The sequence below is a fragment of the Hemiscyllium ocellatum genome, chromosome 12, assembly GCF_020745735.1.
Source record: "Hemiscyllium ocellatum isolate sHemOce1 chromosome 12, sHemOce1.pat.X.cur, whole genome shotgun sequence".
In the NCBI taxonomy this organism is placed as follows: domain Eukaryota; kingdom Metazoa; phylum Chordata; class Chondrichthyes; order Orectolobiformes; family Hemiscylliidae; genus Hemiscyllium; species Hemiscyllium ocellatum.
In genome coordinates this window covers 25,101,933-25,124,562 of record NC_083412.1, presented here as the reverse complement: position 1 = coordinate 25,124,562, position 22,630 = coordinate 25,101,933, and the positions used below count along the sequence as shown (strand labels likewise).

The window sequence follows — 22,630 nt, the reverse complement described above, 5'->3', positions numbered from 1 at the left end:
CTGATTTGAATCTCACTGTGGCACATGGTGGAATTTTGAATTCAAATTTGGAGGAAAAGTCTGAAAGAGTCTAACGATGACCATGAAACTGTTGCTGATTGTCAGAAAAACTCATCTAGTTCATAAATATCCTTTAGGGAAGGAAACCACCGCCCTTACATGGTCTGGCCTACATATAACAGTGACTTCAAAACCACAGTAATGTGGTTGTCTCTCAACTGCCCTCTGAGCAATTATGGAGGATTTTTGTCAGTCATTGGGGACTGTGTGTATTTACATTTAAAAATATAAACTGGTAAATGGACACTTTGATACCGCTGACTTGTAAAGATGGAATTTGCCATTTTTAACTTGAAGTGAAAGTGGAATTGTGTGGTACAATTTGTTACAACTTGCAGAGAGTCTGGATTTTGATGTTTTTGTAAGGCACTGACCGCAATTTGTCACAGAACTGGGAAGGTGCAGATGTGCTCTGACCTCCAAAAAGTCTACAAGCCAAGACTGCTCTACCTCCCTCTGTAGGTGAAGTAGGAACGTTGCTGAACGACTGAAAAGAACTCCAAACTCAAGCAAAAAAATGTCCAATTGACCAACTGCCAAATTTGGGATTCTCTGTGGCTGACAACCACCTAATATTATTTCCAAAAGAACTGTGAGAAAGTAATCTCATTCTACCCTTGTGGTTTGGACTCTTGATTTAGAGAATATGTTCCTTTTTTTCCTGAGTTTTCCAATTCATCCCATTGCATCAAATATTTATCCAAATGTCTGACTCAATTCCAATTAATGGTCGCAGACCTGAAGTATGACCTCTACTTCTCTCTTTCCACAGATGCTACCTAACCCTCCTGAGCATTTCTGGCATTTTCTGTTTTCTCTCTTGGGCGGCATGGTGGCACAGTGGTTAGCACTGCTGCCTCACAGCGCCAGAGACCCGGGTTCAATTCCCGACTCAGGCAACTATCTGTGTGGCGTTTGCACATTCTCCCAGTGTCTGCGTGGATTTCCTCCAGGTGCTCCGGTTTCCTCCCACACTCTAAAGATGTGCAGGTTAGGTGAATTGGCCATGCTAAATTGCCCATAGTATTTAGGTGAAGGGGTAAACGTCGGGGAATGGGTCTGGTTGGGTTGCACTTTGGCGGGTCGGTGTGGACTTGTTCGGCTGAAGGGTCTTTTTCTACATTGTAAGTAATCTAATCTAATCTAAAAAAAAGTTCCACTTGTATACTGATGGAGATAAGTTAGTTCTATCTGACCACCGACTCTCTTGGCCTCTCCTGTCCTCCTTACTTGTAAAACTGTTTGGCCCATATCCAGTACTGGATACACAGAAATGTTTGGAAAAATAAATTTAAAAGATGTGGATCATTGTCTTTGGGTTCTGCTGCAAACTCTGTTCCCTGACCAACTATTTCCACCCTCACCCGGAGAACCAAACCAGAGCACTTTCAGTGTTGAACCTGAGGTGATTTTTCCCTCCAGTCATTTACTTTATCACCAAAACTGCCAACTTCCATTCCTGTGCCATCACCAGATCTCCCTCCACCTTAACTCATGTGTTGATGAAACTCTTAACCATGTATTTGTCCAGACCTAGAGCTAACCATTTCGCACCATCCTGGCTGACCTCCCATCTTCCTTTCTGTATAAACCTGTGCCCACCAATACTCTGTTGCCCATGTTTTAACTTGCACGAAGTTCACTTGTTTGTCACCCTGTGCTTGCTGACCTCTTTTGTCTGTAAGTGTGACAATACATCTGTTTTAAAATTCTAATCCTTGTTTTCATTTCTTGACACATCCTTACCCCCTTTCTATCCCTTTAGTCTCTGTCAGTCCTGCAAACCTTCGCAATCTCTCCACTCCATCAATTCTGACATTCAGTGCCTCTCTATTTTTAATCAACTTAAATTCCGGAATTTCCTTCACAAACCTCTCTCCTTTTCTAAGGTGCTGTTTAAAATCTACCTTTCCCATCAAACTGGGTTGTTTTTCAGACTGGAGGCCTAAGACCAGCGGTGTTCCGTAGGGATTAGATTAGATTAGATTACTTAGTGTGGAAACAGGCCCTTCGGCCCAACAAGTCCACACCGACCCTCCGAAGAGCAACCCACCCAAACTCATTCCCCCTACATTTACCCCTTCAACTAACATTGCAGGCAATTTAGCATGGCCTTTTCACCTAACCTGCACATCTTCGGACTGTGGGAGGAAACCGGAGCACCCAGAGGAAACCCACGCAGACGCTGGGAGAATGTGCAAACTCCACACAGACAGTTACCTGAGGTGGGAATTGAACCCGGGTCGCTGGCATTGTGAAGCAGCGGTGCTAACCACTGAGCCTAGTGCTGGGTCCATTTTTGCTTGTCATTTATATAAAAAGATTTGGATGAGAATGTAGGAGGTATAATTAATAAGTTTGCAGATGACACAAAAATTTGTGATACAGTCGACAGTGAAGAAGGTTATTGAAGATTACAAAGGGATCTTGATCAACTGGGGCAATGGGCTGAGGAGTGGCAGATGGAGCTTAGAACAAACATTAATACAGCACAGAAACAGGCCATTCGGCCTTCCAAGCCTGCACTGCCCCATTTTTCCCTTCCATACTAAAACAGACTTCACTCACAAGGTCAGAATCCCTCTATTCCCGTTTTATTCATTATATTTATCTTTGTGTTTCTTGAATACTGCTATTGTGTCTACTTCCATCACCACCTCTGGCAATATGTTCCAGGCACTCGCCACTCTTTGTGTGAAAAATTTGTCTTGCACATCTCTTTTAGAATCCCCCCCCCCCTCACACCTTGAACCTGTGTCCTCTAGTAATTGACCCCTCCACCCAGGGAAAAAACCTTGCACTTTCCACTCTATTCATGCCATTCGCAATCTTATGAACATCTTTTAGTTCATCCCTCAACTGCTGCATTCCAGTGAAAACAAACCCAGAGTCAGTATGAGTTGCGCTGGAAAAGCACAGCCGATTATGCAGCATCCGAGGAGCAGGAGCGTCAACGTTTCGGGCATAAGCTCTTCATTGTTCCTGATGAAGGACTTGTTCCCGAAACGATAACATGCTGCCTAACCCGCTGTGGTCTTCTAGCGCCACACTTTTTGACTCTGATCTCCAGCATCTACAGTCCTCACTTTCTCCTGAAAACAAACCTAGTCTATCCAAACTTTCTTCATAGCTAAAATTTCCCATTCCAGGCAAAATCCTGGTAAACCTTTTCTGTAGCATCTTCAAAGCATCTGCATCCTTCTGGTAGTGTGGTGACCAGAACTGTATGCAATATTCCAAGTGTGGCCTAACTAAAGTTCTATAAAGCTGCAGCGTAACTTGTCTCTCCTTATACTCAATATCCCTGCCAATGAAAGCAAGCATGCCATAAATGGGGTGGCATGGTGGCACAATGGTTAGCACTGCTGCCTCACAGCGCCAGAGACCTGGGTTCAATTCCTGTCTCAGGCGACTGACTGGAGTTTGCAGATTCTCCCCGTGTCTGTGTGAGTTTCCTCCGGGTGCTCCGGTTTCCTTCCACAGTCCAATGATGTGCAGGTTAGGTGAATCAGCCATGCTAAATTGCCCATAGTGTTAGCTGAAGGTGTTAATGTAGGGGAATGGGTCTGGGTGGGTTGTGCTTTGGCGGGTCATTGTGGACTTGTTGGGCCGAAGGCTTGTTTCCACGCTAAATAATCTAATTCTAAAAAAAATGTGTAGGTCAGGTGAATTGACCATACTAAATTGTCCATGGTTGTTGGGTGCGTTAGTCAGAGGGGGGGTGTATTACTCTTCAGAAGGTTGGTGTGGACTTGTTAGGCCAATTGGCCTGTTTCCACACTCTGGGGAATCTAATCTAATCTCATAAATCCTTTTTAACTATCATTTTCTACTTGCACTGCCACCTTTAATGATCTGTGGACCTGCATACCCAGATCCCTCTGCATATCTACACTCCTAAGGCTTCTGCCATTCACTGTGTGATTTCCACCTGTACTTGACCTTCCAAAATGCATCACCTCACATTTGTCTGGATTACCATTTTCATGCTCATGCCTCCGACTGATCTATACCCTGCTGTATCCTCTGACAATCCCCCTCACTATCTGCAACTCTACCAGTCTTTGTGTTGTCCGGTTACATTTTCCTCCAAATCATTTACGTAGATTGCAAACAGCAGAGGTGCGAGCAGTGATCCCTGTGGAACACCACTAGTCACAGCTCTCCATTCCAAAAAGCATCCTTCCACTGCTACCCTCTGTCTCCTATATATAATCTAGTTCGGTATCCATCTTGCCAGCTCATTCTGATATCTTAATTTGGGCAAATGCGAGGTATTGCATTTTGGTTAAAAAAACGAGGGCAGGATTTATAGTTACTTGTAGGGCCCTGGGTAGTGTTGTCGAGCAGAGAGACCTAGAGATTCAAGTAATAGTACTTTGAAAGTTGCATCACAGATCGTGATAAGGCATTTTGCAGGCTTGCCTTCATTGCTCAGATGATCGAGTATAGATTTCGGGATGCCGTACTAAGGTTGTACAGGACATTGTGAAGCCACTTTTGGAGTACTGTGTACAGTTCTGGTTGTCCTGCTGCAGTTAGTAAATTGGAGAGGGTTCAGAAAAGATTTACCAGCACATTGCCAGGATTGAAGTGTTTGAGTTATAAGGATAGGCTGGGATTTCTTTCACTGGGTTATAGGAGGTTGAGGGATGACCTTAGAGGTTTATAAAATCAAGAGGGATATAGCTAAGGTGAATAGCAAAGGTATTTTCCCTCGGGTGGGAGAGTTCAAAACTCAGGAACATATTTTTTAAGATGAGAGGAAGAAGTTTTAAAAAGAACCTGAGGGGCAACCTTTTTGCACAGAGTGGATTGTCGAAGTGGCAGATGCAGGTACAGTTACAATATTTAAAAAAACATTTGAAAGGTACATGAATAGCAAAGATTTAGAGAAATGTGGGCCAAACGCAGGCAAATGGCACTAGTTGAGTTTGGGAACCTTGGTTGGCATGGACAAATTGGAGTGAAGAGTCTGTTTCTGTGCTGTATGATTCTAATTACCCTGAAATTTCCAATGGCTTGGTATCAGCGTTTTTATTGATAACATTCTTGTTAAGCCCATTGAGATGTTTAATTTTGTTAGCGGTTTTGTCATTTTTGTTTTGTTGTTCTCTTATTCCCTTCTCTTAATCCTCTTTTTGTTTGAGCTTGCACCTGTATTTCCCATAGCTTGTGTGAAACAAGCCATTTCCTTAAAATAACTCAGCTGCTCGTAAATTTCCATTCCTCGTTTAACCAAAATTATTTCTTTTGATAAGATTTTTGATTGCTTGATGAGGCACCCATTTCAAGATGAAATGTTTCCATTCCCTTGCAAGCAATGAGGTTACTCGGTGGTATTCCTGCTGTTTCAGACAAGGTTTTAACCTGTTTGTTTAATCTGATTAAAGCTCCTGTTAAAATAGCAGAGAAGTTAAATTTCTGTTTCACTCGAGAGGTTCTTATGGCATATTTTCAAGTGCCATAATCTTTCAATTAGACACACTGTATTACTGCCTTCGTTGCATCACATGATATTGTCCTAACGAAAAAAATTCCACCCAAAAGCCTTGCCAGATTTCCTTTAGCAAAGTACGGTGGAAATGTAATTCGGTTTAAGAATGTTACAGCGTGGTGCGTTCAATCTTCCGAGAGATTTCCTCAGCATTTCATGGGTTTATATGTTATTGACTCCGAAATGCAGGCTGTGGAAAAAAAGCAGGATCTGTCCCCACCCAGTTCATTCAAATGGTTCAAATTTTACTTTGGAGGAACTCAACAGCTTGGCAAGATCTATGAAAATGTTATATTTACACACAGGCTTCCTCCTAATAAAAGGCATCTGAGCCTTTCATTTAAAATGTTTGCTGTTCTCATCTGGAGACTTCAAAGTTTTTAAAAACAGAGTTGTTTGAAAGTCTCATCACTTGTAGGGATCAGCAAACAAAATAATCATGTTGCTGGGATACAGGAACTGGGTGCACTTCAGCCACTGTATGCAGAGCGATTGAATATGAATATTTTCTTGGTTAGTTGAGGATAAATCAAAACTAAAATTGCTATGATGCATTGCCTCATGAAGCACTTTCAAAGTGGTTAGTTGCTTATAGCAAATGGTGCAGCCAATTTGTGCATAGCAAGATCCCACAAACAGCAATCTTGAGTGATTGATTTTGTCAGCTGTTTGTTGCGGGTTAAATATTGTCAGGTTAATAGGGAAATCCCTCCTCTTCTTTGAAGTGGTGTCTTGATTCTTTTGCGTGAGAAGTTACCTGATTGAACTCTTGCTTGAAGGGTGGCAACTCCAATTGTGCAGCACTCCAGCATCAGTTTTTCACTACGGTGTCAGCCGACAATATGCGGCCAAGTGCCTGATGTGAGAATTTCCAACCCCAAAAGCATATAAGCACTGAGCACTTTTCTTTGGTATGGATTTTTCTCTTGTTGTTTTGTTCTTGAATGAAATACCCAATGTATTTACGAGCCACGTTGTCTGCATACCCTTCACTTGCTCCACCAAGTTACTAATTTTGTTTGTTTTAAGTCTTTGCACACACTCTTTCCCCGCAAGGGAAAAAGATGGGGAAGTATTAAGAGGTTTGATAAACTGACTTCTAACCTATTGCACTGCTTAAACTCTTCTTATGTGACCAAGTTCTGGAGTGAGACTTGAGCCCAGAACTCTGAGGAAGGAATAGTGGTATTTGCCTTAAGAATCCAAAATTGTTTATCCATCTTCATGTCTCATCACAGCAGGTATTCTTCTGGCCAAGGTTATATGTAAGTATTCAGATCGCAAGCTTCTGCCCTTGGTGTTTGTTTTCTAATTGCCAGGGGGCTGAGCCTGGACCTGGGTTACTTGACCAGAAACCTTTCTTCTGGTCTAAACCTCTCCCTGTGAGGAGTTATCTGCCGGTGACTCTTTCAAAGAGGGTGTGCAGTCATGGGCACGAATGCATGTCATGCTGTGATTGTATGTCATCAAATACCAAGCCAACAACATAAAGAGTCTAGATAAGACTAAATGTATAGCTGAGTGACTAAGTATAATTATTTTTAAACACAATTCCATACATGTCATGCAGCGCTTCATGTTAAATTCAGGAAACGTCTTCTGACTGTAATGTGTGATTTGCATTATTGCTCAGGTACCACCGGAGTTACAGAATGAGGTACTGATGAGCTTGCTAGAGACCGATCCAGATGTCGTTGACTACTTGCTGAGGAGGAAAGCTTCACAGTCGTTGTGAGTAGCTGTTGCTGCATTGTGGGTGCTTTTTCAGTCGTAGAGCTGTTTTCCATCTGGGGGTGATAGGTTTCTCGCTGCTGACCTCTGCTGTTCATGCAGGGTATGAACTAACACAAGAGAATGCAGAACCCATTCAGCAGCTTCCAATCAGTGTACTGTACAAATCATTATTTTAAAATCTCAAGAGTAATCTTGTTTTACAAAATGCATTTATTTGCACTGATTTGTGCAATCTGAAAGTAATCAAGAAAGTGTGCTCTGAATGCTTTTAAAACCTTATTAATTTCAGCTAGTAAGGTGAAGACCGCATTGGATGAAACAGAAATTATGTACTTTTTCTTTTTAATGAAGACCCCTTTGTGTCCAAAGAGTTAAAGGCTCATGACGAAGGCGATGCTAAACATTTATGCACAGAAGTGTCCTACAAACAGCGGTGAAATAATGGCCAAGTCAACCATTTGGTACTGATTATGTCTAGCATGTCAGAAGTACCATCTGGTTCCCTGTAATAAAGCTAAAGCTTGGCCTAGAGTGTGTGTTCAGGTCTCTGCATTGGAATTATATTGCACATACCGCTTCCAGATATCTTCTGAGCATAACCATAGAACAATGGCAGACACCTGGGAATTTGTCTTCAGCAAGCTGATAGTTTGGATTTATTCATTCTTGGGATGTGGGTATCTCTGGCCAGGCCAGCATTTACTGCCATCCTTAGTTGCCTTGATCATAGTTTTTTTAGTGCAACAAAATGGCTTGGCGTGTCTGTTCAGAAGATAATTAAGATTCTGCTGCATTGATGTCTGCCTGTTTCTATAAAAAGTCATACTTTGTTAACATAGTTAATCTGTTAAATGATCATTTAAGCTCATGGTTACTATGTCTGCACTTCATATGCAAATGTGACAATATCATTTGTATCAGGACATTTATTTACAATTGAGCTTTATCCACGATATAAACAATGCGACCCTTTACAGTGTGCTGATAGAGGATGCTTTTCCTCCATCAGTTTACTCTTAGTAGAAGCTCAAAAGATGGGAGACGAAAGGCTAAATTGCTTCAAGGTTGATTTAAGTGCAGAAATTACTAGAAGACATGTATAAGAAGGAACAAAAAGATGAGTAGAATGTTGGACTTTATCTCCTGGGGCTTAAATATAAAAGGTAGGACATTGTGCTTTGGTTATGCAGAATCTCAGTGGGACACTGGCAAGAATGAGCCTTGAATCTGACAATGACCCCTAAATGAAATTATTTCTTCAGTCGTTAATATGAACCTTTGACTAGACAGTTTAAAATAAATTCTTGTCTAATTAGTTTGGATTAGATTAGATTCCCAACAGTATGGAAACAGGCCCTTTGGCCCAACAAGTCCACACCAACCCTCTGAAGAGCAATCCACCCAGACTCATTTCCCCACCCTATATTTACTCCTGACTAATGCACCTAACACTATGGGCAATTTAACATGGCCGATTCACCTGGCCTGCACATCTTTGGACTGAGAGAGGAAACCAGAGCACCCGGAGGAAACCCACGCTGACACTGGGAGAATGTGCAAACTCGGCACAGTCGCCCGAGGCAGGAATCGAACCCGGGTCCCTGGCTCTGTGAGACAGCAGTGCTAACCACTGAGCCAACTGATAATTGATAAATAGTTCTATACTTTCACCTCGGGGACTTGAATTGAGGTTGAGCCAAAAATGATGGATTGAAAGTTTCCCACAAAATTAAGTCTCCCCTATTCTGGTGTGTGGGAGGAAATGGCCATGATTCTGCATGATCTATAATTCTGGATGAGGGGCTTGCTCTTATTCACAATAGAGACAATGTCCGGGGAGGTTTACTGTGAATTGACTGTACAATAGTTGAGCAGAAGCTAATAGATTGGCTGATTGGAGAGGTTCAGATTCTTAATACAAACATAACCCAACCTGATTAAATCTAAGACACAAAATAAGCATTATTTCAAGCAAGTGAATTGGAGCTTTTATCTATTTGGCATCTTTCTTGGACAGCTTAAAGCAGTTCACGATCCATGCATCAGTTTTGAAATGTAGCTACCATGATAATGTGGATAGATTTGGCAGGCAGTTTTACCACACTGAGCTCCTACTGCCAGTAGAATCACCAGAAAACCACCTTTAGTGACATTGGCTGAGGAACAAATAGGGGCTAGGACATGGGACAATCTTCCCTGTTCTTCACTGAATAATGTTGCAACATCTTTTTGTACATATTTGAACATTGCCTCCACATTGGAGTGAAGTAGCACTGGGGGTTAAGAGTCTCTGAGCTGTCATAACCAATGCAGAATCACAATCTTCTGGCTGTGCTGTCCACTGAGCTGCACCTTTGTTAGCTGCGTAACTTAGTAATGCGGTTTGAGGTCACATAGTGAACATGTGATACTGTTTTATGAGATTGAATTGACTAAAATTTAATGTGATACCTTTTAATAGAAGTCCTGATCTGACCAGAGCAGAAGTCTCCTATTCCTTGGGAGGACGACATTCATCTACTGACTCTAACAAGATCTCAAGTGGAGAAGTGTCACCCTATGATAATAACTCTCCAGTCCTCTCAGACAGGCTGTTAACGCAGGGACCAGAAGATGTTAGCACAGGTCATGAGAAACTCTATAAAGTCCCTGAACAGTATGCTTTAGTTGGACACTTAAAATCCAAATCTGGGGATAGCTCTCCAGTTTCATGGCCTGATAAAGGTAAGGTTCAAACAATATTTACACTTGTCCATTTTCCACTTTCTTGTTTAAGTGCTTGTAGCAATAATTGTGACCATAGAGTTCATGATGATATTAAGTATATTTATCTTCAGATTTAGTTTGGCAGCAGCATCTGTTCCATCGTGGTACTCAACTTCACCAAACCAAGACCAGCTTTGAGGTGGTCTGGTATTTTCCAGAGTCATGTGATAATCGCAGCTGAAATCTGATCTTGGCTGATCACCAGACTCAGCACGCTAAGTAGCCACTTTTTCCTGATGCAATCGATCCCTTTAGCTCAAATATCTCTCTCTATCTCTCTCTCTATCTCTCTCTCTATCTCTCTCTCTATCTCTCTCTCTATCTCTCTCTCTCTCTCTCTCTCTCTCTCTCTATCTCTCTCTCTCTCTCTATCTCTCTCCCTCTATCTCTCTCTCTATCTCTCTCTCTATCTCTCTCTATATTTTGAGATCATTCAGTGTATTGGCCTCAACAGTTTTCTGTGACAGAGAATTCCACAGGTTCACCACTCTAGATGAAAACGTTTCTCCTCCTCTTCAGTCTGGAGACTACCATAGAGAAGATATGTTTTGTTGAGATAACTTAGCCTGAATGTGAAGTCATGATGTGTAGTAGAACTCTTCCCAGTTCCACAGAAAAGTCTGAAACCTTTGCCACCATCATCCATTGCCATTGTGTTTATTTTATTATTCCAATTACTTGGTTACATTAACGTACCTTTGGTTGTTGTTAATTTGCATCTGATCATTGTGCATTAAGTGTGATCAAATGAATATGCAGGAAGAGAACAAAAAGCCTCTTGGGGAAAACAAACTTAGCAGCCTAATGGGATAAAAGATAACTTTGCAACACCATTAGACTATTTTCCAATATTCCCTCTATGTTGAGGGTTTTGATAGAGCAAGAGAAGAGAGACTGTATACAGTGACGAGATGGTTGGTGACCAAAGTTCAGAGTGAACGCTGAAAAGTAGAGAAATAATTTTCACGCTATGAATTGTTATCACATTGAATGAATTGTCTGATAGTGCAGGGGGAACAAGATTCAATAGTCACTCTTTTCAAAACAAAATTAGACATACGATTGTCCTGCACTTTGTTCCCTTTTCAATGGGGAAAGAGTAGTGGAGCGGGAGTTAGTACAGCCACAATGTCGTCCTCCTGTGCTCCAATTTTTGAACTTCTCACTGGCCAATTAGAGCGATAGGGTTAATTAACTTCCAGTGAGGGGCCATGTTTAGAATTGCAAGAATACAATCTTTAATCTGTGCTGTTGGCTGGGAAGATGGAACTGAGTAATTTAACCAAGACTGGATGGCATTGTTTCTTGAAAGTTCAATAGTAGTGATCTGCAAAATATTTTGGAAAAACCATAGTATCTCAGCGTTGTTTTCCATGTTCAAGTGTGTTTATATTCTGCAGTGCTTGTCAGATAATGTGATTTAATCATAAAACCACGCACAAGTTGCTTGGCAGCAATTATTGTGTACCTCTTTAGAGTGGAAACTAATCCAAACATTTCTGGGCATACTGATGAAATGTCCTGCTGAGGTTGTAATAAATTATATTGTGCTGAGGAAGCTTGGAGGACATTTCAATTTCATTATTTGTAGTACATGGAATAGTACATGGATATAATCTTTCATACAAATCAAGAATGTGGTATTTAAGTTGCATGTGCATTCTCCATTTTCTTTCTTCTGCTACAGTTGGAATTGCCTTTTTGTTCACACTGTTATTATTATTCCTTGTACCTTAGTTTTCTTCCTGTCCTGCCCAAGGTTGTGTGAGCACTCATGGCTCAGAATCAGTTGGTTTCAAGTCTTGCCCCAAAGACTTAAGCACAAAATTCCACCGAATACTAAGTGTGGCACTGAAAGAACGCTGCAGTGTCTGGGGTGCTGCCTTTTCAAGTAAACACTCGCAGGTGGATTGAAAAAGGAACATAACACATTTTGAAGAACAGGAGAGCTGTACCCTGTGTCCTGTGGGCAATATTTATCCTTCAACCAACATAAACCCCCATATAATCTGCTCAATATTAATGACAGGGAGTCCATAAACTTATGAATGCTCATACTTAGAAATATGATCCCACGCAGGAGTGTAACTTTAAATATTTGACATACAAACACAACCTGTACATACAAATGACTGCTTTATATTGTCCTGCAATATGTTCCCATGTGCGTAAATCAGGACTTCGGATTTTGCAACCTGGCTGCTGCCTGTATTTAAACAAAAACAGAAACTGCTGAAGAAAACTCAGCAGGTCTGACAGTATCTGTGGAGAGAAAGTGTACTAAACATTTCGGGTCCAGTGACCTTTCTTCAGAATTGCCTGTACATTTTTGGGCACCAGTTTTTCACCCAAGTTGGTTGTGATGTTTCCCTATGTGTTAATTCCAACTATTTCAAAAATACTCTCTTGCTTTGAAATGCTTTGTGAATGTCCTGAGGTTATGCAAGGTGCTATAAAAATGCAAGTCCTTTCTTTTCTCATTATTCATTTCTTAAGTAGTGGCCTTTACATTTTAGACAGACTATCTCCTTTTTAGTTTCTAGTCCTCTAACTGATGTTGAGACTCAAAAATAGGTTTGATAAACTATACACAAACAATGAAGCGGTTCTTGTGCATGGTATCTTGGAATGTATGCAAGTTCATAGGTGTCTGAGAAAGACCAACTGAATTTTGAGCTTTATGCATAATGACATAAAACATTAGAAATTTTTATTCATTGTTGGGGTATGGTTATTGCTGGCTAGGCCAGCATTTATTGTCCATCTCCTGTTGTCCTTGAGAAGGTGATGGTGAGTTGAATCACTTTTGTCAGTTTGCTGCAGATAGACCCGTTATGCCATTAGGGAGGGAGTTCCAGAACTTTGACCCAGCAACACTGAAGGAAAGTTGATGCTTCCAGGTCAGGATGGTGAGTGGCTTGGAGGGAATTTGCAGGAGGTGGCGTTCCCACGTATCCGCTGTATTTGACCTTCTAGATGGTTTCGGCAATAGGTTTGTAAGGTTCTATCTAAACAGCCTTGATAAGTTTCTGCAGTGCATCCTGTAGTTGGTACACATGGCTGTTGTTGAGTGTCAGTGGTGGAGGAAATGGATATTTGTTGATGTGATGCCAATCAAGCTGGCCGCTTTTTGATTGTGTCAAGCTTCTTAATTTTGGAACTGGACTCATTGAGGCAACTAGGGAGTATGCCATCACACTCCTGACTTGTGCCTTGTAGATGGTGAACAGGCTTTGAGGATTCAGGAGGTGAGTTAGTCACTGCAACATTTCTAGCGTCTGACCTGCTCACGTAGCCACAATATAGCTAGTCCAGTTCAGTATCTGATTAATTGTATATTATAGTTGAATAGAATTTTGGTTACTTCAGGAAAATACACTTTAAAAATGAAATTGTAATGTAGATACAGCACAAAGTTTTTTTTAATGAGAAATCATAGTTTACTTCAGATATGGTGAACCTTTCATTTAGAGCTGAAAAGTTTGGAGGCCATTTAATGGAAGATATTAAAAATGACTGAAAAAGTTCATTGCCTCAGATGGAAGAATACCTAATGAGACGACCATCAATTTAGAAATTCTACTGAGAGTGAGAGATGAGATGAAATTTCTGTACTCCAAGAATTGTTGGACATTTGCCATGGCTGATGGAGAGACCATTACATTCTTTAATGAGAAATTGGATAAATATTTGAACCAAACGATGGTGGAAGTCTACAGTGAAAGTGAGGCAGTGGGTATAAACTTCAGACTATCTTAGAAAAGAACTGACACACGTAGAAATGCAGATTGGCCATATTGCTTCGTAAACAGCTACATACCAGACAAATCCTAAAGTGAGTCAGTATCTAAAATTTATAGCTTTCCTCAGTTCTACTTGTCCTCAAATATAGTGTATTTAGTGAAAGATGAAACCAACTGCATCAAGCCAAATTATGCGTGTATACATTCTTCTAAGAGTAAATTAGAACACTCTTTAACTAGTGGGTTGGCTGTTTCAGCAGCACTTTCCACTTGAGAAGGGAAAGCTGGGTGATGACGTATAGAATATCTGTCCACCCTAGAAACATTTTAAAGTATGAAGATATTGATGTAGTAAATTTAGAGAAATTTCCATTTATGGAAAGCAATGGATAAATTTAGTCACTAATAATCTGATGAAGAACTCCTCGGGAAAATCTCTTTATCCAGAGAATGTTAGAATGTACAACTCAGTGCCGCATAGAATGGTTGAGCCAAATAATGTAGATTTAAGAGGAAGTTAAGTAATACTTTTGGGTGGTTGGATGAAGTTGAGTGGAGGAGAGGGTCAGTGTGTAGAGCACAAATATTAGGCTGGAGCAGTTGGGCCAATAACCTAATTAGATTAGATTAGATTACTTACAGTGTGGAAACAAGCCCTTCGGCCCAACAAGTCCACACCGACCCGCTGAAGCACAACCCACCCAAACCCATTCCCCTACATTCACCCCTGCCCTTAACACTACGGGCAATTTAGCATGATCAATTCACCTAACCTGCACATTTTTGGACTGTGGGAGGAAACTGGAGCACCCAGAGGAAACCCATGCAGAGAATATGCAAACTCCACACAGTCAGTCACCTCAGGCAGGAATTGAACCCAGGTCTCTGGCACTGAGAGGCAGCAGTGCTAACCACTGTGCCACCTTGCTGCCCAATTCAATTACTACTCACACAAGCAGGAGTATAAATGATGTTGCAATATCTGTCAGTGTACTTGGTTTCAAAACATGCACCAATCTCTAGCAATTCTTAGTTTTAAAATTCTTTTCTCATTTCAGAGCACAATTAAAAGCATAGACAAAATCCACATTTCGCAGGAACCTGCCAAACATCCTTCAATATTGTTTTTGAAATCTAACATACCAACTAGCAGAACAAAAATAATTTTTGACCAAGACTTTTGGTCCCTTAGACCCTCAATGGGAGTGATTGGGGCAATTGGCACATCTTTGTATGACATTTCAGAAAAAGCACAGTTTTAACAAGAAAACAGCTGTTGTCATCTCACACTACTTTCTGTCTCCAAAGGCTATTTTACCTAACTTCCTAATCAACTTGTTCAGTGATGTTACTGCATGCCTCTGAAGCAGGTGTTCGGTGGTATAATAATTTGTATATGTTATTCTGTATTAGTGCAGACTGTACTAATTACAAAATAATCTAAAACAATATAGTTTAATAAAATAAATAACTGAGGGACATGTGGAAAAGGTTACCAATTCATTATCATCCATTTTGTACTTTTCTGCAAGGTCAAAATTACCTTTTGTATGTCCTGGAATATTGATAATTTTATCGAAACAGATCTGGATGGTAATTCCTTTGTGAAAATTCACTGGTATACTCATCACATTTTGTGTTTTTAAAAAGGTTAATTTAATCCGTTCTGTCTATCCTCCCTTGCCTTTTAGATAAAAATGCATCTTCAGAAGAAAACGCTAACATTTGGGGAACTTGGCATCCCACGTTGAAGTGTGGGTCAAGAGAGGAAGGGATGACAGGTACAGCAAACATGTGCAGCACTTTTTTAAAAAAATTATTCTTTCCTGTTTTAAACACTTTGGAAGGCTCTGCCCAATCTGCATGCTTCTTTGGCTGAAAGGCAAGATAATTATATCTAATATCTACAAGTATCAATAAGTAATGGAAGCAGAAGTAGATCATAAAACCCCTTGAGTCTTCTCTTTCTTTCAAGATGATCATGGACCCATCTTCAGTCTCTGATATTCTCCACCCACTGTCCGCAATCCTGAACTCTATGTTGAATATATTTTGGTGCTAGAGATCAACAGTCCTCTAGGTTAGAGATCTTAAAAATTCGCAACCCTCTACATGAGGGAAATCTTGGTCCCAGATGACTCCCCCCTTATCCTGAGGATAATGCCTTAAATTACCTAACTCATGGAAATCCTGTCAAGTTCCTTCAGAATCTTGTAAGCTACAGTAAGATCATTCTTCAGGACTCCAGACGATATAGGCCCAAATTACTTGGTCTTCCATTCCAGGAACTAATCTACTGAACATTCATTGTAATGTCTCCTTGGCAAGTATGTCCTTCCTTTAAAATGGAAACCAAAACTGTACAAAATACAGCGAAGCCAATATTCAAAACCAATACTGTTGCCAAAGCCTTATACAATTCAAAAAAGACTTCTTTGTTCCTGTAGTCTAGGCCTCCTGCAATAAAAGGCCACATGTCATTTGTCATCCTAATTGCTTAAAAGTTTCATGCCTTTTCCAAAACAAATTCTGCTTTTCATACTATAGATACTCAAGTAATAGTCGATCTCAATAAAAGTCGACTCCCTATTTTGGCCAAAACAAAATCTGAAATTTTCCATATATCTCGTGTGAAAGTTGACCCTAGTTCTTCACAAATAACCATTTGAGTTAGTGACCCGGCCATTATGCTCTGCTCTGGGTTTTCAGAACAACCACAATTCCCAGATTAGATTCCCTGAGGTATGGAAACAGGCCCTTTGGCCCAATAAATCCATACTGACCCTCCGAAGAGTAACCCGCCCAGACCCATTCCCTTACTCTAAATTTACCCCTGATTAATGCACCTAACACTATGGGTAATTTAGCGTGGCCAATTTACCTGACCTGCACATCTTTGAATTGTGGGAGGGAACTGGAACACCCGGAGGAAACCCGGGCAGACACTGGGAGAACGTGCAAACTCCACACAGACGGTTGCCTGAGGCAGGAATTGAACCTGGGTCCCTGGTGCTGTGAGGCACCTTTGTGGGCGGCACAGTGGCACAGTGGTTAGCACTGCTGCCTCACAACGCCTGAGACCCGGGTTCAATTCCCGACTCAGGCGACTGACTGTGTGGAGTTTGCACGCTCTCCCCGTGTCTGCGTGGGTTTCCTCCGGGTGCTCCGGTTTCCTCCCACAGTCCAAAGATGTGCGGATCAGGTAAATTGGCCATGCTAAATTGCCCATAGTGTTAGGTAAGGGGTATTTGTAGGGGTATGGGTGGGTTGCGTAATCTAATCTAATCACCGTGCCTTCCCCAATTTGTTGTGCCTTTTTTCTTTATTCATTTACAGATCAGTTGGGCTTCTGCTAATGGACCTTGACAGGATTTCCATGTGTTAAGTTATCTAAGACGTTATCCTCCGGACAGGGGGAGAGCCATCTGGGACCAAGATTTCACTCATGTAGAGGGTTGTGAATTTTGAAGGGCATTAATTTCAGCCACTCAAAAGTTGTATCCATATAATAGTTGACACCATCAATTTAACCTTAAAAAGTAGTCAAAACAATTCAATTGTTACTTGAGGGTATCAGGTATTCTTGTGGTCAGAGTGGGTATCCTCACACTTGCACTTGTTTGCTCAGTCATTTAACTTGTCTATATCTCTTTGCAGCTGCTCTCTGCCCTCTTTACGGCTTGAATTACTGCCTAGCTTTGCATCAATGGCAATCCTTCAATTCACTACGTTTGGATTTCTGTCAAAGTCATTAATTTAGTTTGTAAACAGATGAGGCCAAAACACTGGTCCTTCTAACACTCTAGCAGTTACTGACTGTCAACTTGAAAACCCCTTTTTATGCCTCTTCTTTGCTGCCTGTTTGATGACTAGTTCTCTATCCGTGCTAGGAGAAAGTGAGGACTGCAGATGCTGGAGATCAGAGCTGAAGAAGGGCTCATGCCCGAAACGTCGATTCTCCTGCTCCTTGGATGCTGCCTGACCTGTTGCGCTTTTCCAGCAACACATTTTCACCTCTATCCTTGCGAATATATCAGCCCAACTCCTGAGTTATTATGTTTAGCATTAACTTTTTTTGTGTTGGCCATGGTTCAGTTGGTAGCATATTCACTTCTGAATGGCAAGATTTTGGGTTCAAGTCCTGCTCCAGGGCCTGACTGCAATGTAGTACTGAAGGAGCTCTGTATTCCAAGGTCCCATCTTTCAGATAGGGTGTTGAACTGAGGCTCCATATTTTTGCACAGGTTGATGTCAAAGATCCTATAGATCTTTCAAAGAAAAGCGGTACCCGGAGTCCTGGCCAATAATTATCCCTCAATCAACTTCACAAAAATTAAACCCATGTTATCTGGTCATCATTATTGCTAACAGTTTGCCTCCAACAAAGTGTTTTTCCTGATATTGTAAATTCATGTTACTTCCCCTAAATTAAGAAACTGGGTGCAGACATCATGGTATTGAAGAATCCAATTGCTATTATTATTTCCGCTATGTATAGCAAACCAGCTGACCAGCCAATTGACTCCCAACAATAAAATAGATTGCTAGGTATTGAGAGTGGACAGTGACAGGGAAGGCACTGGAGTCTAATTGGGTTGGAGTGGCATGTTTCCTTCCCTAAAGTATGTTTAAGTAACTATGGGAAGCAATGTCCAAATTTTAACCTCCTTAAGATAGGATTGCTGCATTGTGGTATTCCATTTGAAATAGTAGCAGAAAACTCAGAATATATATCTCTTGAGAAAGTAGTGCAAATGGTTCCATAATAACTCTGCCCTGTTAAACATCTCTCCAAATTTTTGTTTCAATTGACTTCAAATAAGGAAGGTACAGCCTTAGAGTAAAGGGAAGACCCTTTAGAATGGACTTGAGGAGAAACTTCTTTCGTCATTCTTAGGAATTCATTGCTACAGAAGGCTGTGGAAACCTGGTTGTTGAGTATATTTAATACAGAAATAGATTCCTGATTGTTAAAGGGATTGAAGGTTACAGAGAGAAGGCAGGAGAATGAGGTTGAGAAATGTTTTGGCCATATATGTATGGCAGAACAGACTCAATGGACCAAATGGCGTAATTTTTGCTTCTATGTCTTATGGTCTTACGGCAAAAGCCTGTTCAAGTAATTTACTGTGTTTCATTGACTATACTATATTTCTTCAATCATGGAATGGAAGGCTAATGAAATTATCCTTTTTCAGAATAAATGCCAGTGGGGACCTGGTTTAAATTTGCTCACTCAATAATTCATAACAAGAACAAGATTTGAGAAGTGGCATTTAACTAAAACATAATTTTCTCCAATAATATTTTAAATTATTCTTGTCTCATTCGTACATATAATGATGCAAATTATGGGATTGATGAATGCGGAGTTTCCTTTATAATGTTTCACATGACTTGCCTTAGCATTTTCACAGAAATGGCGACTTCTGCTTCACATCTGCAAACATTTTCAACATCACAGTCAGTTATTTTAGTCATAAGGTTTTTTTGGCTACCTCATAACATCTGGAACCTAACGTGACCAACTTTCTCCTGTATCATATAGTCATACAACACAGACGGAGGCCACTGACTGTGTACCTGTGCCAGATCTTTAATAAAGCTATCCAGTTAAATTGGTGTCCTCTGCCTGTATACCTTGCTGCCAGTCACATTTTGCTTCAATTTAATCTATCAAAGCTCTTCATGATTTATCACTTCTCTTAATGCTCGCTTAATGAAAAGCTACACTCATTTCTCCACATAATTCAAGTGTGTTACAGTGGCTTCATTGCTAGGAAATAAGGAAGATGTAGTTTCATTAAAATATCTTTAAGGAATAAATACTGCTGAATTTTCTAGATGGCATTAAATATCATCATCGTCATCATCATCATCATCATATTGGAAGATGGACATGTTCACTCCCAAGTCTACTAGTTATTTCCTATTCTTTCTTGTCTAGGTTCGTATGGGGATATTTATCAAAGCAATGTGTTACAGCAAAGACAGTGTTCTCTGTCACAGGGAAACCTCACAGCAGACTGGCCTGTCGTTCAGGCCTCTTCCACATCTTCTCTGGACAACGCAAAGCAGCCTGTACGAAGAACTCATACTGCAGAAGGTGCTCCTGAGTACCGAACCCATGCTCCTGTGAGCCGTGTTTGCAGTAGCCCTCAAGTGGCAGGAGGTAAGAAACATGTGCAGTTGAGCTTGGAATCGTTGTGCCTCAGACATGACCAGCGGTCCACGGGAAGCGCAGAAGAAATTCCTCAGAAAACCTCAGAAACCTCTTTCTTGCACAAGAAACCATGGCAATTCCATTTTAGGCACGGGGACATCAACAGAAATGAGACTCGGCCCCCTCCTCCGTACCCCGGTCCGTCGAGACAAAGTGCTGTGACTTCTAGTAAAGCTGGTACGCATCAAGAGCAAACTCTGTCAAGACTTCAAAAGACTCAGCAAGGTTCTGTGGAACAACAGGCAGCATCACCCAAACAGTCAGCTTCCGAAACGGAGCAGCACGATTCTGTTTCCTGTAATGAAGAGAATCGAACCTGGTCCAGGCAAACAGACAATCAGAACAATAAGAACAATTTAACAGAGGCTGACTGGGTGGAATGGCAGAGAGAACGATGGCAAATCTGGGAGCTGCTGTCTGCAGACAATGCAGATTCACTACCAGAAACCCTAGTATGATATTTTGAACTGCTCACAGCAGCCTTTGTTTAGATGTCATTTTAATTTTTTTAAAGAAACAAATCAAAATCATCCTATCATTTACACAAAACATATTTTTATATTTGTGCGATATTTTAACTTTCTTTTACTTTTCAGGGTGTAAAACAACACAGTCTTTAACATTCTTGTACAAAGTCAGTGTGTCTGTCATCACTTAAAGCGTAGCATAGGACAATACATTTGAATGTTGCTATATGCATAAAATATACATGAAAAAATATATATATATCTATCCTGTGTTGTAATTTCCATTTGATTTTGTATTTATACATATGTTTGGTTCATTTTATGTTTTGGAAGAGATTATGTTCAGAACTGCATTCAAAGAAAAAAAACTATTTGGACTGCTCATTCATTGCACTTATCTTGTTGCTCTAATGACTAAGTGTAGCCTCAGCAGCTTTGTGTGTACCAACTGGTGTTTCTGCTATTGTCTTATAAGGAATCTGAATGTGTACATTACAAGACCTTCTTGCCACTGACTAAATGAAATAACCACTGCAGTATCAAGGTTTTAACTACTGTCAATGTTTTTTGTGGACTATCACTATATCTTCTTCAGCTACATGTACCACTTGAGTACCAACCCACACTCCCTTGAATAAGTAACCTACTTAACTCTACTGCCAGTTACCATTTGCAGTGTCATTATTCACAGGGTTTTTAAAAATAACTCCCCTCCTTACCCTTTCTTAGAATGTGAAAAATAGGATTGAGATGAAAAGAGTGTACAGCATCGCAATTGCCAAATGGCAGAGAAAATCCAGCTGTTCAGTCCTTGCTTGATAGATCTCCGGCCAGGTAGAAGTCAAATATTCTTGCTGTGCATGCGGTTTTAAAAAATGGGGAAATGACAGGTTACATGTTTTGAATGTATTCAAATGAAGGATATGCATAAAGTGTACCTTTTAAAACAAGTCTGTAAAATACATTTTAAACAATTGTGCCAAAGTTATAAGTGACAAGTTCATACAATTCCATTTATTTTATTTTCAGAGAAAAAGAACATTTTTATAAAATGATGTTTTAATTCTCTTAAACTCTGGGTTAGCAGTTGACCACAATCGTGTTCGTGTTTAAAACGTTCTGCCAATTAAGGCAAGTATATTACATAGAGGCAGATGTGATCTAGCACAGTACATTGTCTTAAGCTGGTAAATAACATAATCTTAAATCTTACATGTGCCATAAAGATCCAATTAAAGAGAATGTGATAAAGCAAGATTGATTTCTGAGTTTTTAATAGAACAAGGAACATTCCAGGTTATGCAACTAAAGTTTAACTTGATGGTACAAAGTTAGGTGGTGGTGTTGCCAGTTTTATAGCCTGTTTCACGCTCCACTGAAAATCATGTGAAGTTCTTGAAATAATTAGAAACAAAAGGATTCAGTGTGAAACTACAGATGGGGCACCATGCATCAGCGTGATGTGAGGCCAAGAAGGTGACTACTTTGTATAGTTTTAGGACATGGTCTTGATAAAAGGTCTTGTTTGAATCTATTCCCTCTCGTGGACTTGAAATGACTATCGTTGAAGCAACCTGCAACTTTGTCAGTGACTTTTGTTTATTCAAAGTCTGTGAGAAGATTTGTAGCTCGTTGTTGTGGTTCTGTTCGCCGAGCTGGGAATTTGTGTTCACAGGAACCACCCAAGCACGGAGGATGTGACCTAGACAGGGGATGAAACGTCTGCAACACAAATTCCCAGCTCGGCGAACAGAACCACAACAACTTTTGTTTATCATCTACGTCCTCAACCAGTTTGTTAACACAATGTGGGACACTCCTCCTTATTGCTCCCATCTCCAATGCACATTTCTGTGGAAGAAACCTTTTGTGATTGCGATGCCACCTTATCCCGCTTCGTTATGTCACTGCAGCAATTCCTCCAAGAATGGGGCCCTCTTCCACTTTTTCATCTTTGTTTTTATATGTATGTTACCGACTCTCTACTTTATCACCTCACACAATCTTACATCTATACTTGATGTGCTTAAAAATATATTAGATATGTTGTCTGGACTTGAAGTTGATTAAGATACCAGGACCAGATGAGATGCCAAGGAAAGTGAAGGTGGAAATTGTGGAAGCACTGACCGTAGTTTTC

General features: G+C 40.6%; 1 protein-coding gene across 7 annotated transcripts in view; it reads left to right on the top strand.

The window, feature by feature from the left end:
- Positions 1-21,745, top strand: part of LOC132820986 (rho GTPase-activating protein 6) — a 535,965-nt gene extending 514,220 nt beyond the window's left edge. For all 7 annotated transcript variants that reach the window (XM_060833423.1, XM_060833429.1, XM_060833424.1 and 4 more), the window contains exons 10-13: positions 7,191-7,288; positions 9,753-10,015; positions 15,492-15,581; positions 19,748-21,745. In XM_060833423.1, the coding sequence (XP_060689406.1) occupies positions 7,191-7,288; positions 9,753-10,015; positions 15,492-15,581; positions 19,748-20,481 (1,185 nt within the window). In that variant the 3' untranslated portion in view covers positions 20,482-21,745. The remainder of the gene's footprint in view (positions 1-7,190; positions 7,289-9,752; positions 10,016-15,491; positions 15,582-19,747) is intronic.
- Positions 21,746-22,630: the final 885 nt, after the last annotated feature.